This window comes from Pezoporus wallicus, unplaced genomic scaffold (assembly GCF_028554395.1).
Source record: "Pezoporus wallicus isolate ANWC-B61680 ecotype Strahan unplaced genomic scaffold, APGP_CSIRO_Pwel_v1 contig_2492, whole genome shotgun sequence".
Lineage (NCBI taxonomy): Eukaryota > Metazoa > Chordata > Aves > Psittaciformes > Psittacidae > Pezoporus > Pezoporus wallicus.
Window position 1 is genome coordinate 1,110,697 of NW_026637796.1, and position 14,842 is coordinate 1,125,538.

At 36.4% G+C, this 14,842-nt stretch overlaps 1 protein-coding gene across 6 annotated transcripts in view; it reads left to right on the top strand.

The window, feature by feature from the left end:
- Positions 1 to 14,842, top strand: part of ATP8A1 (ATPase phospholipid transporting 8A1) — a 114,074-nt gene that overhangs the window by 94,422 nt on the left and 4,810 nt on the right. For all 6 annotated transcript variants that reach the window (XM_057407518.1, XM_057407519.1, XM_057407517.1 and 3 more), the window contains 3 exons: positions 7,286 to 7,374; positions 7,776 to 7,868; positions 14,747 to 14,838. In XM_057407518.1, coding sequence (XP_057263501.1) covers positions 7,286 to 7,374; positions 7,776 to 7,868; positions 14,747 to 14,838 — 274 coding nt within the window. The remainder of the gene's footprint in view (positions 1 to 7,285; positions 7,375 to 7,775; positions 7,869 to 14,746; positions 14,839 to 14,842) is intronic.

A 14,842-nucleotide genomic window follows, 5' to 3' on the forward strand; every position in this document is an offset into this window, starting at 1 on the left:
GTTTTCATTGCAGACTTGAGTAAATCAACTGCCTAGATCTCTTTCTCCACTACATTGATATAACTGAAGTTGATACTTTTCTTAATGTTGAACTTTAACAGAGTAAGTTAAGTATTCTTTCAGTATTTTTTAAAGCAAATTACACTATTTTCTAAGTTTAAACCACATGTAGTTTGCATAAGTATCTAAAAGTAAATGCCAGGCCTCTTCATATTTGATGAGGTATTTACTGTGTAGGTGTAATTTTTCCTTCTTTGAAATTCCAGTACACAGAAGGCTGTTCTGTGATGCTGAACAAAATTCATTTTAAATCTGTGATTAAAACTAGAAGTTTCCCAATGCCCTTGTTTTGTCGTATTGTGCATTGTAAGCACTTGAAAGAAGTGGTGCTGTGATTAAATGGTTTTATATCCGTGCAGTCCTTTTGCAATAATTGCATTAACTAATGAAGTTTCTTTAACTTGCATCACCTACTAAGAGTCATTATCATTCATGTCAGTAAGCTATAAAGCTTCTAGAATCTTCCATTAATGCTGCCATCAGTGCAATTCCAAAGGCTACTTTTCTTTGTAATGTCACTTTAAAAAAGCAGACTGATTTTTTTAAATTATAAAATAGATACATTTCTAAGCTGATATGGTTATCTCTTTCTTGTTCAAGTGTGGTTGTGCTTTGAGATGAAAACTTGTAATTGGGGAAGAAAAAAACCAACCTGATGTATATTTCACACCAATGCAACTCCTGATTCTTTGGATTACCATTACGTGGTTTGAGTTGTTAGGCCTCTTTTTATACACCTGTGTGACTAATAACTTAAAATTATGACACTTACTGGAATAAGAAGTATGACATTGAGATTAAAAGCAAAAGTTCAATATCTGCAGAACTTTTTAATTTATTGTGGTACTGTAGATAATGCAGTGTAAAGTTCTCCAGAGCACCATCTGTTTCTGCTCTGTCTGACCTAGGGGATCTATAAAAATACTGATGGAAACTGAAGTTAAAGAACAAGCCTTTTAGGTATTTTACAGAACTTTGGATCATTTGATTGAGGTTTGCAGAATCTTTACGAAAAACAGTAATACTCCTTGCAGGCTGATTTACCTGCACCACGTAGGAAAGATGTATGAGAATATACTATATTAACAGTATTAGTTCCTTAAATATTTCTCCAGCCTTTTGAGGTTCCTCTGGTGCGTCAGTCACTCCTCCCAGTTTGTCATCAGCAAACTTCCTGAGGGTGCACTCTACCCCATCATCCAGATCTTTAACAAAGATGTTAAACAGGACTGGACCACAGTATTAGTGCCTGGGATATGCTGTTAGTTAGTGGCCTCCCCATAGGCTGTGCCACCACCCTCTGGAACCAGCCATTCAGCCAGTTTTCAGTCTACCTCACTGGCTGTTCATCCAGCCTGATCATCAACAACTTCTCTAGGAGGTTCTTGCGGTTTATTCCCTGCTGTGTTGTCCCTCCAGCTGTAAAAGGTGCTATTAATGGATACTTGTCTCTTGGATTTTTGAAACCAGATGAGTGTTATTTTAATAACTTTTGCAGGACACAGCAGAATAAATAAATTTAAATGGTTGTATATTTAAGAAAATTACTGTGTTACTTTTCCTCAGTGTTAGCTGGGGAGTTATAAATAATGCCTCTAAAATTTGAAAAATAATGATTCTGTTTAAGTTCCTCAATGAAACAAGGAAAGTACTGTGCCATGCTTTTAAGGAAACCTGTAAGATAACTCAGTTGACAATCTTTATTTCTTGAGCCCTATATGGTAAACAAATACCCAAGTCTCTCAATTCTTATTTCATTATCACAAAACTTGTGGAAAGTAGCCATTCTTCAGTCGCTAATATCTGAGAGAGTTATGCTGAGTTAGTCAGTTTGTTGGTTTTGTTTGGGGGGGGGTTTCCCCGCTTCACTGCTTATTACTGATCTGGATTAAAATATTATCCAAGATTCTGGTTCTTCATTTTGGGGGAAGTAATTGTGTTTACTAATTTTCAGCAAAGGACTGTTACTTATTTAGAGAGCATGTCTGTACTACAGTTTTCAAGAACATTGAAATTAAACAACAAAAGGTCGGGGGGTCTTTCGTATCCAAAAATATTTTCAAGGCATTCTCAGCAAAAGGCCTCTATAGGCCTTTTCCCCATTTTTAGCGCATTTTCACCCCCTTCCCAAGTTTTCCCAGTGTCGTGGTTTAAACCCAGTCAGGTAACTTGTTCACTCACTCCCAGTGAGTGGTGCCGAGCTGACAACAATCGAGGTCTGTGTCCGTCTCCCCCCCCCCCCGCACCGGGGCTCTCTCTCTCTTGCTTTTACAGACCTGTGAGTCTTTACAAAACAATAATCAGTAATATTTTTCTGTCTTCCCCTCTATACATATATGAACCTCTTGTTTAGAGAAATAAAAATTTTCAGTGTATGTTTGTGGAGAATATTACTTTTAAAAATTGCAGTGATTTATTAATTTTTTTTTTTAAGTGAATCAGAATTAATCCCATAACATATATTTATTTTATTCATCTGTCCTCACCTGAGAGCCTAAAATTATGTTACCGTTCTGATACTAACATATTTTACCTTGTCTAGTTCTTTAGATGCAAAGTTTGCTTTTAGTCTTTCACTTCAGAAATCCAAAATATTTTCAGAAGGGGTTTTTCTTTTCCCATTACGTAGTTTTCATTTTGAGTCCTCAGATCTTCACGGTTTAATTGTACTTAGTCTGGTACTAGATACCTGTTAGCCAGAATATGCTTTTCCCAGATATACTTCAAAGATTCTTTTCCATATTTGGTGGTTACAGTCTCATTCTTCTTTGACTGCACAGGTACAAACAGAAACCACAGAGCTGATCTTTGAACTACGAAATTTACCTTTTCTGTTTATGATGGTCTGTCTTGGTAATACTACCATTCTAATAATTCTTTTTTGTTGATTAGTGTCCTGGTTGGCATTTAACTGAATGCTTTTCCTCAGCATGTTATTGTAATCTCCTTTCTAATCAAAAGCTATGTGTTTGTTTTTCTGTTTATGTTACTATTCAAATTCAGTGCACATTCCTGTTGTAGTTCCGAATACAGCAATGCTTAAAAGATTGATCATATTCAAATGCCTACTTTCTCCATAGCAACTTCCTCTTCTGATGTGCAGTAGTGAGGAATGACTTCAGTTCTTTACAAATTCTACTGAAACTCAGTGTTTCCTGTACTCCTTCCTATTACACCTGTTGCAATGCAAACAGCCCCTATCCTGGTGACAAACTCTGTAGAACCACAAGAACTCATCTGTTCTTCATGGCTTTACATTTCTTTTGCCAGATACTATTTCTTACATCATCTTTGATTCGACTCGGGTTTCCCTATGTATCTTCTACTCTGAGGCAAAGGAGGACAGTATAGCTTTCTCTTGCAGAACTACTAACATTCTCTGATTACAAGCACAACTAAAAGTAGTGTGATGCATGTTGTCTTGGTAGCTTATCTGATTCCACATCCAAGTGGCTAATTCTTTTTAATTTTCTAAAGGTTGTTTTTCAGGTATGTTAGTTCAAGATGTAGCACAACCTCATTAGGCAAACTTTTACTAACAGAACCTCTTTCTCTTCCTAATTCTCAGGGAAGCTTTTTTTGTTTGTGTGTCATTCTCTTCTCCAGCTTTTTGAGGAAATTTCCAGGTATTAATATGTATTGTGAAGCTTTTTTTCTTTACTCTTTCTTTGCTTTTTATCTTTGAAAACACTGTCTGAAGTCAACAAATATAGCAACTGATAATTTCTTTTCCTAATTGCTATTTCTGGCACTATGATTTATTGCTGACGTTTTTGGGCTTTTTTTCCCAAATGTAAAATATCTATTGAGGTAACAGAAACTTTCATAAAATGCAAGGAAGAAATTAAATGTCTGTAAACTTAATTCACAAAGTTAAAATGCCGCTCTAAGCTAGTACAGGAATATGTAATAAGGTGCAGTCTTGCATTTCATCCCTTTCTGGGGAAGCCAGTAAGGCTTCGGTTTATATTTGCAGAAAATGGAGGGACTCCCTGTTTAATATACCTAATAAGCAGAGTTCCTATGTAGTTCTTAATAGTAACTGTGAGATGTTTTTTAAACTCTAAATAATAAAGAAAGATAAGAGCCATTACAAGAACTCACTTGTAGGAACTTCACTGCACTAAGAGTTACTGCAGATCTGTTTTAATGCAACATTATGTATGTATGCAACATACCTGCATGTATGAAGGCGAACACATGCAGGTAACTGAAACCAGTGGTGTTGTCTCTGTAGGTTGTTGAGAAGAGAAGCTCTTGCTCGTTTGATAGTGTTGAGGAGGTATTACTTGAATGGCCCTGTAGTTTATAGGGAGAGGATACATACCCTGATGATATTAAACCAAAGTGTTACGATAGTGTTTTCATAAGCTTTTCTGCAGCAAGAGTTTTAGTGTTCTTTTCATCTTTCTCTCTTCTAGAAGGCTTTTTAAAATCTGAGCTGGCTGTTCTGGCAGACCATTTCATAATGAAAAAGGGGATATTCTCTGTTCATTTTGGCATGTAATTTCCTAACAGTACGTCTTCGTCAGTGCATTAAAAATGTTTTACAGCCAATATTTCTAATCTGCCACTAAGCAATGAAAGGGAGTATTTCTCAGAATTTATTTCATTTTAATAAGAATTTATACAAAAATCTGTGCATTGCACTGAATAAACTATGTTAATTCATTTTAGAAAGTCCTAATAGTAAGCATGAGCTACACATACAACAAATTACTTATTCTCCCTGCAGGATTTGTAAGTCCTACAATAAACTAGGCTTCCCAGCTCTCATTTTGGATTACTTCTGAATTCCCCTGGGAGCCACTTTTGTGGCAGATTCCATTTGGTTTCACAAGGCCTAAAGGGGGAAAACTTGGCATAGACCACAAATCTCTCACATTAGGAACAATTTGTAAACCACGAACAGAGGCAGCCAGAGTCCGTCCCCAGAACAGCCTGCTCCTGTTAGTGCCATTGTCTGAAAAGGATTGGTTTGCCATTTCCCAAATGACCTGCCTATGTGTAGAGAGATGTGAAAAGTTAGAGACAAAAATGTTTTCTACAGAGTGAGGGGGGAGCTTTCTTGTACAGAAAGGAAGGAAATACCTCTGTGGGATTTTATTTTTTCCCTTCTTCATCCAAAAAATACAAAGAGGCCCTCTGTCTTTAATGCGAATGTCAGCTTTAAATCTTTTAGGTTTGGATTAACTCTGTAAAGGAAAAAAAAAATCTGACAGGCTTTCAAATATGACGCAGAAAAACTTTTTTCTTTTTTTTTTTTTCTCTCAATTCATGTTGTTCATTTGTAAAGCCAAAGGCTGGATGGACTGAATAGTAGGCGCCAGTTGTTCCTCCATTCATAGTTAGCATTACAATAGTCAGAATTAACATCCTAAGACCTACATTATCACTTTTGCTGTTTCACCAGCAAACATTTAATACAGGGTGGCTAAGGCAAGGACAGCTCTTTGCTATGTCCTTACAAATTAAAAAAAAATGTTGTTAATAATAGGAAGCTAAAGTCATAATTACTTCAAGTTGTATTTTGTGCTTGTTTATAGGAAACTTGGTCTCTCTGATTGCTACGTAATTATAAAACGTCTTGCAAAATGTAGTTGCAGTAGACATTTCCTATTAGTTGCGGTTTAAAGAAATTACTATTTCATCAAATATGTCAAGTCATGTTTTGCTTATAAAGTGACTGTGCTAATGCATTTTCTCCACTTACTGATACAAAATTTTCTTTTTTTTTTTAACTCTGTTGAAAATATGAATTGTTTTATTTTGAACCTGGCGCTGCTCAGTGTTTACACCTTTGCTGACAGCTGTTGGCAGAAATAATTACCAGAATTTCAGGGAATAGCTATGTCCTTTTAACGTAGTTATGGAAAGTTTCTTGAATTTTCAGTTGAAATACATTCTTATGCTTTCCAAAGAATCCGTGCCAGTAAGAATTTGGATACAAAAATAAGGTAAACAGAACATTTTATGTGATTCATAAGAGAATGAGATTTTTTTTTTTCTGAAAATAGTTCACTTTTGGTTTTATGCATTGACATGGCACATATAATTCTAAAATGTTCATGTATGCGCATTCAGAAATTAGACTCAGGTGCTGAAGCTACCTGCAGTTTTCTTCTAATTAATATTAGGAAAATGTCAACTTATTTATTTTAGTTGCATACTGAGGTTTAACCTTTGAAAGGAATTAGTCTCCAAGTAATGAAGCAAAGGATTTGAAAGAGTATTGTTGTGTAGCAATCTTATATTCAGCATCTGTGCAATCTAATTACATTATAGGGATATTTTTGATACTGACTGCAAAACAATCTTCAGTAATATACTTCATTATGTATTTATCATACTCCTTGCATCCATAATATTGTTGTTGTAGATACTTGGGCATGAATTATAAGGGTAGAATAAAGGTGGTTTTGGTTGTTTTTTGTTCCTATGATGTCAGTACATTATGTTTGTTTTGGGTTTTTACTGTGTTTTAGTTTTCAGTATGCTTACAGACCAAGTTATGAACAGCAGAAATATACATCCTATATATAGTTATATATTGTAAAGTGGTGTATAAAAAGGCCAACACACAGCTAAAAACAGTGATCTGGTTTGTAAATATTTCACCATGCATTAATGTGTTAAACCTTCATTAAGCAATATGTTGCATACTTCCATAATTTGTAGTTTTCTTGGTTCTTATTTTTTTAAGCAGTTTCTTGGAGACTTTGGCAGTGTGGGAACTGCAGTACAATGAGTGATCAGAGTTATATTGCAAAATTATTGTTAACAGTGTTTGATACCCATATCAAGGGTTCTCAGAAATCTGTTAGGGTTGATTGCAAATAAGAAATTGTGCTCATAATGTATTGACGGAGATTGGGGAAGGAGGGAATTTCAATAAATCTGGTTTTAATGGAAACATCTACAGTCAGCACAGTGGTGTAGAGCAGGGTTGTGGAGGGATAGATTCCCCCCCCCCCCCCCCAAAGAGCTAAGTGGTGTGGTCTTTCTACCAGCTTCTTAACATGAATTAGTACTTACTATCTACTGGATTTCTGTAGTGACTTGGGATTTTAGAAAGGAGTTCAAGTTTTATTTCACATTAGAGAGTCTAGAATGTTTCCTTTAAATTTGTTTTTTTGATACTCTCAACCAAGTAATTTAGATTTCTAGGGGTTTTTTCCCAGTTCTTGTAATGACATTGTTACATTTTGTGCTTTATTCCCTCCAGGCAGCTATGATGTTCAGCTCTGGAGTGTTTTGGATGGGACTTCTGTGTATTCCTCTGACAGCTTTACTTCTTGATGTAGTGTACAAAGTGTGAGTACAGAAATGCTGAGGTTTACGGGATAAAGTACTGACTTTTAAATATTTGTTCTAATTACTAGCATAAGAAAAACAAATTAAGATCAGCTCTGGTTATCATAAAAAAATATTTTTCACCTTGTTTATTTTTGACAAACTTTTTTACAAGCATTAGTGGTATTTTAAATGTTTCAGTAATTTAATGTCTTTTATTAAATATTTGTTGCTTCTAATTTGCCAGAACAGCTGGTAAAATACGTTACTTAGACCTGCTTTGTATTTCTTCTTGTAAAGTTTAATTTTGAGTCATCTGGGAAAAATGAATTTGTAAATTGAATGTTTATGTAAGTATGAAAACAATCTGTTCTTTTACTTTCAAGAAGAGTAAATCTGGCAGTATTTTGTATTACTTACAGAGTAAAGAGAGCTACTTTTAAGACACTGGTAGATGAAGTTCAGGAGCTGGAAGCGAAGTCTGAGGATCCTGGGGCAGTTGTGCATGGCAAGAGGTACTGTAAAAATCTGTGGATCATTCTCTTCTTTAAGAAAAAAAAAAAATCTAAATATTTTCAGCCTTATGCATATATCAGAGACAAAAGGCAAAAGGTTATTTTTCAAAAGCCATACAAACAAAAAGCATTTGTAAGAGGTTTCAGGTCTACTGAGCCCATATGTTTTTTCATATGCTTAGATATAAGTTTTTACCAAAGGCTTTAAGTGATGTGTTTCATTGTAGCTGACTGATATATTTCTAAGTAACTTGAGACAGCTTTTAATTGAGTCACTTTAGACTGTGTTAACAAAGTCACAGTGAGTTTAAACCTACATCATTCACTAGTATAGTTATAAATTTGGCCTAAGCACAATTAAAAAAAATACATATACACACACATTTAAGACCTGGTTGGTAAATAAGGGCAAACAGCAAAATCTGTCTAGGATTTGCTGAAATTTAATATAACAAGCTGGCTTTTAATCTAATGCCAGTCCAGAGCAAACAAATTTGACTAATCTATATGAGGTAAGAAATAATTGTAACTGAAGATTCCACAAGAATTCCCTTATTACATCCTCTTCCATGGGTTAGGCAAGTAATCTGAAAAGGGAGAAGGTAAATTTGAGCAATCGGACATTCTTATATGTGTAAACTCAGCCTGAAGGTGTGCACTCACTAAAATACTTCAGATTTTTTGACCCCAACTGAATCTATAGCAAGCACTTGCTGGATGGGATTATGAGATGTGAAAGTCTCCCTTTTCCCCCCACTTCCAATTCATTCATGCCATTTGGCTGAGATAGGGCTTTCCTTCCTTGTCTTCATTTTCCTGAGTTTTGTGAAGTCTAAAAAAAGCCAAAACTTGATACTTGATTTTCACATTCTTTCTTTCCTTTGGATTGCTGTTCTTTTAGTATCTTCATGGTAAACGACTTAGCTAAGAAGGCTTTTTTCCTTCCAAGCTACGCATGAAAAGAGCCCAGGAGAAAAAAAAAAAAAAAAAAACAACCAAAAAAAACCCAGACACTTCTTTTATTTTAAGCTCAATTTTCAGGAAGTACCTTCTGTTCATAAAGATACTTAAGTTTCCTTTCTCCTTCAGTCTTACTGAATCCCTGAATCCCTCCTTCATCAGCTTACTAGGATTTGCCAGGCTGAAACCAAATTATATTGGATACCACCATTTCTAATGGGTGGAATATTCAGCTTGTGTTTGCTCCTACTTTTCCTTTCTTTTCCTAGCAGTTATTGTCACGAAAACATTTTGTCTGTGGTGGCATTCTAGTACCGTCCCTGGTACCACAGACAAATATGAGAGGCGGTACCATGAGGCCTGATAGCTCATCCCACCACCTATGGAACACTTAGTCTAGTGTGGTGGTATACATATATCCTGGGTTCAGCAGTAGCAGTCATTTTTCTCCTTCTTAGTAGCTGGTGCAGTGCCATGTTTTTGATTTTCAGCCTGGGAACAGTGCTGATAACACCGACATTTTTAGTTGTTGCTCAGTAATTCTTACTCTGACCAAGGACTTTCTGAGTCTCAGGCTCTGCCAGAGAGTAGGGGAAGCCAGGAGGAAGCAGAGACAGGACAGCTGACACAAACTAGCCAGAGGAGTATTCCATACCACAGCACATTATGCCCACTATATAAACTGGAGGCAGTTACCCGGAAGGCCTAGATCACTGCTCAGGTCAGGCTGGGTATTGGTTGGCGGGTGATGAGAGGTTGTATTCTCTTGCCTTGTTATTTCCCTTATCATTATTACTATTGGTGGTAGCAGCAGTGGTTTGTGTTATACCTTAGTTACTGGACTGTTCTTATCTCAACCCATGGGAATTACGTTCTTTTGATTCTCCTCCCCATCCCTCCAGGAGCAGGGGGAGGAAGGGGGCAAGTGAGCGAGCAGCTGCGTGGTTCTGGGTTGCCGGCTGGGCTTAAACCACAACAACATAGGAGCACTTAACTGCATAGTGTCTCCTATGAGGCTCTGTATGCTATCTTTGTAGCAGCAGCTTCAGATAGCAAGTACTGCAAAATCCCCTAGTTGATGACAGTTCCTGCACTGAGCATCCTTTTCCTTCATTGCTGCAAGATCCAACTAGTGCTTGGAAGAATAAGTACTCTTACCTTTAAAGGTGATCTAAATTGATGGTTATGGATGCCTCTCTCCAGTGGCAGTGCTTATTCAGGCAGCTTCAGGGCAAGATCTTCCTCTAAATTAACCAAGCTACATGTCAATGTGCTGAGCTTTGAGCCAGAAGCAATATGTGCTGTTTGCTCTTTTGCAAAGAGCAAAGTAATAAAAGAATGAATTCCAGAAAAGAAAGCAGGTATTAGTACTAGACAGTGCTAAAAGGGGAACATCTTGTGGATGCAGAAGAAAGTAAGGAAACCTAGGGTTTTAGTGTTCCATACTTGCATTCCTGAGACTGCTGTATTCCCAAATTTAGCTACTTTTACTTCAGTTGTCTAGGCAGTATGCTCTTCCTTCATCCTGCAGAATGTCTTCCAAATCCCTTCTTATTTAGGCAAGATGAACTTGGGGGTTTCACCGCTAATTTTATAATTATCTTTTTATCCCACAATTAAGTAGTTAAGAGAGCTTCACGAAGGTTGTTTAGATACCTGATAGAATGTCTTTTCTTAGGTCCATTCCTTCTCCATGGAGTTATTAGACCTGTATTCTTTGAAGTATACAAGCATCCACCTAGCATGAAAATCAATGGATGTTAGACATCTTAATATCTCTTAAGCATTTATTCCCTCTATTATTTTTTAAAAATTACATCTTGAATTCGGGTAATGGAGCCAATACTTCACCCTTTATGGAGAAAGTATTCTTATTAAAGAACTGCTATGATGAACTGACTTGCATCTTCAGAAATATGATTGAACTATTAGGAATATTTTTGAGTCTCATAAGTTGCAGAAAGGGATTTTGAAGGGGATTTAAAATTGTTACCATTGAAGGCTCAGGAAAAGCATTCCTATTGTATCTTGCTGTTTCAGCGAACGTAAGGATGTGCAATCAGATTTTTCCCCAAAACTCTCCAAAAATATCAAGGCCATGTTGGACGGGGCTTTGAGCAACCTGGTCTAGTGGAAGGTGTTCCTTCCTGTGGTAGGGGGTTGGAACTAGGTGATCTTTAAGGTCCCTTCCAACCCAAACCATTCTGTGATTCTATGAAAATACTTTATTCTGTTATTCTATAGGCAACACATTGAAATTGTTTTTATCACATATATTTGTCAGTTAACTAGAAATACATCTTGATCAAGAAGGTGAAAATTTTGCATGGTCGCTTTTCCAACAGAAAAATTAACTTTCATGTTGGAACACTATTGACTTCAGGGTGCTTTGATAGCATAAACAGTAGAGTCCTAGAACGGTTAGGGTTGGAAAGGGCCTTAAGATCATCTAGTTCCAACCCCCCTGCCATGGGCAGGGACACCTCACACTAAACCATCTCACCCAAGGCTTCATTCAACCTGGTCTTGAACAGTGCCAGGGACGGAGCATTCACAACCTCCCTTGGCAACCCATTCCAGTGCCTCACCACCCTAACAGGAAAGGATTTCCTCCTTATATCTAAACTGAACTTCCCCTATTTAAGTTTGAACCCATTAGTCTTATCCTATCACTACAGTCCCTGATGAAGGGACACAGTACTCCAAGTGGGGTCTCACAAGAGCAGAGTAGAAGGGCAGAGTCACTTCCTTCAACCTGCTGGTCACACTTCTTTTGATGCAGCGATTAGAATAGCTTCAGTGGATTAAAAAATTTATTCCACAAAAAGTATTAATTCTGCCATTACAGTGTTTGTGGTTGGTATGCCAAAAGGCCATTTCTACTTGAAATTACTAAGGTGAAAGGATACTTTTTGTATATAAATCATTGTTCAAAAACAGTTTTTCTGATATCATGTGTATAATGCTTAAATTGAGATAACACTATTAATAGTACAAAAATATTTTTACTGAATTGAATACTGCATAGACTAACAGTAACATAAATAACAGCCCAGACTTGTGGAAACATCTTTAGATATATATATACTGCAAATGCTGCTTCATATAATTACTGTTTTTCATTCAGTGCCCTTGGAATTTATTTTTAGACCATCTAAGTGGTTGGTCAAGAATATATCAAGTAGTAAAAATGTTTTCTATAAATGCCATTAAATACCCGTAATTGTATACATTTCATCTTCAAAAATATTTAATATTCTGCTTGTCCATAAGGTACACATAATAAGCATAGGCATTTAGTAAGGCATAAGCATAGGTATTATGATTTATCATTGGTTAATTATGAAACCATGTTTTCTTGGCTTTGCATTTGTTTTTTTTAAATATGCTTTTGAATGGCAACAGGGTGATTCATAATAAAGAATCTGCACTATTTCAAGTATAGAAGTAGAGCAGAATTTGATACCTGAATAGCTGGAAGCATTTTTCTTTCCCCAAATGTATTTCCTTCTTTATTTGTATTTTCTGTACCAGCAATCAGATCTACACAGTGGAAACTTCGTTTCATTAAACATAAACTAAGAAATGTGCATACTTCATGTTCTCGTAAAACTTAAGGCACTTAAAACAATCTGAACATTTCATTCTGGCATCAAGCAAAGAATAATGATGGTACCAAAAATTCTAGAATATGCCTGCTATATTTTTAGTAAAATGGGGCTTTGGTAGAAAGCACCTGTCAAAAACAAAAATTTCATAGAAATTAGCTGATGTCAACTCACATTAAGAAGGATTTCTCACATGTGTTGCAAAGCAGATACAGCTGATAACTGTATCTAGGTATTCACATGGTCTTCCACCTCTTTCCCATCTTACATGAAGATATTTATTCACTCTCTGTATCCATGTGGTTTAAACCTCAGTCCATAATTTTTTATTAATCTTGTCACTTTAATAGTTTGTAGTTCTGAACTAAAAGACAAGGCTTCTGTGCAGCCTAGAGGAGCAATTGGTGGGCAGGGAGAGTGGGCAAGAGTAATCCCAAAGAGCTAGCTTATAAAAACACTGAGACAAAGATCTGTCTCCGTACTCCAACCTCTCCAGTCAGCAGATGCCAACAGCTTTCCTGGAATTGATATCTAATTTTTTTTTGGTTGGTTGGTTGGTTGTTTTTTTTGTTGTGTTTCCTGGGTTTTGTTTGTTTCCTTCTTTTTTTGTGGGGGGGGTGTTTTTGTGGTTTTGGTTTTGTTGTTTTTTTTTTTTTTTTAGCAAGGAAGCCTCATTCCATCTTTCAGTTCAAACCATGGCCACAGGAGCACTTTCCCTGCCTATCCCATTACCCTGTAGATTTTGGAGTTAGCATTCCTCTATGGGTGTAGGTTTATTTCTCTCTTCCAGCTTTGAAGAGCCAAGCTTTCACCTTCTGGTATATGTTTTCACCACCAGACGAGGGGAACAGAAAGGGGAGGTAGTGACTTGTTAGTCTCTGCAGTTTAACACAGTCGTTCAACTTCTTACATATGAAATATATACTTACTGAAGAAAGAATGAGCCTTTCTAATGTAATGGTTTGAATGCTAATCTAGTAAGGGAACCAATCTAGCCATTCTTTGCACCACTTTGTCTGGTCAGTAGCCTGGGAAGGAAGGTCTCCAGATCTAATTAACAGTAATATTAAAAAGTAATTTGACTGATCAGAGCTTAGTAGGTATATGAAGTCCGTTTTACCTACTACGCCCTTACACAAGCAACAACTTCAGTAATCTAGCAAAACTAGCAAAGTCAAATCACTATATACTCAGAATAAACATAAAATACCTATTTTTTTTTATTTTTTTTTTTCCAAGTGAAGTAATTTTTAGACCAGTTCGCATGGGAAGCGGCTGGATTTTTCAGCTTTGAAAACGTTTAAGTGAGAGGTTAGTATTTCTCTGAGAAACAAGCTCTAATTCACAGTGAATATCAAATCTAAAAGAAGAAATTATTGGGTTCGTGTGAGTCTTTTTTAATATAGTCCCTTGTACATCTTTAATATGTTATCAAAATTGTCAGATTTTGAAAGCTTTCTGAGCTGTGGCTAGTCTGTTATTTATTTAGTAATGTAAATCCTATTTGACAGAACTTTACATGTAAGAAAGGTGGATGAAAAGGAAACCTAGTAACTTCACCACTCCATTCACAACAGTTTGCAGCATTCAGCTGATGCTTGAGTCTTGGTTTAAAAACTGTTTACTACTCTTTAATACTCTGTTTTCTACTTGGATCACATTAGAGCGCAGTAAATATGTACTACAACAGACTCAGTATTGCTGAGAAGGAGGGAGATAGGCTGAAGTGACCAACCTCTAGTTGGTAGTATGAAATCCAGAAAAACACCTTCAGAGGTTTCATGGGGAATATACCTTGATAAAACACTTTTCATGGAAGTCATATGTTTCTGTATACACAGCTGATGGCCACAGATGTCACTTTACCTTCATCTCTTTTGCCCTCCCTTTAGGGTACTATAAAAGCACTTTCTTCTGTAAGACAAAGACAGACTTGTAATACAGCCTGGCACTAATCAGACCATGCTATGTCAAGGAGGCCAGTGCCTTCCGTTTATACTTCATGTTTCTAAAGGAGTCACTCTCAAATGTTTACAATATTATTCATTAATTTGCATTGTCAGTGCACAAGTGCTTCAAACACATGTTTTGCCCCTGCTGTGAAGAGTGAAAACTTTACCAGGGATCTGGACTTCAGAATCTGCCTTCACACACACTTGTAATCACATTCTTAATAATTAGTTCAGGCACAATTAAACAAGAAAAAGGATAATGGACACTTTTAATACTTGATGGCTTGGCTTCGCAGACTCCACAACAGAGGGATACTGTAATTAATAAGTATTTTTCATACCTTCACTTTCTTTCTAGCTTAAGTGAAAGAGCCCAGCTACTGAAGAATGTTTTTAAGAAGAACCATGTGAACTTGTATCGCTCTGACTCTCTGCAGCAAAACTTGCTTCGTAA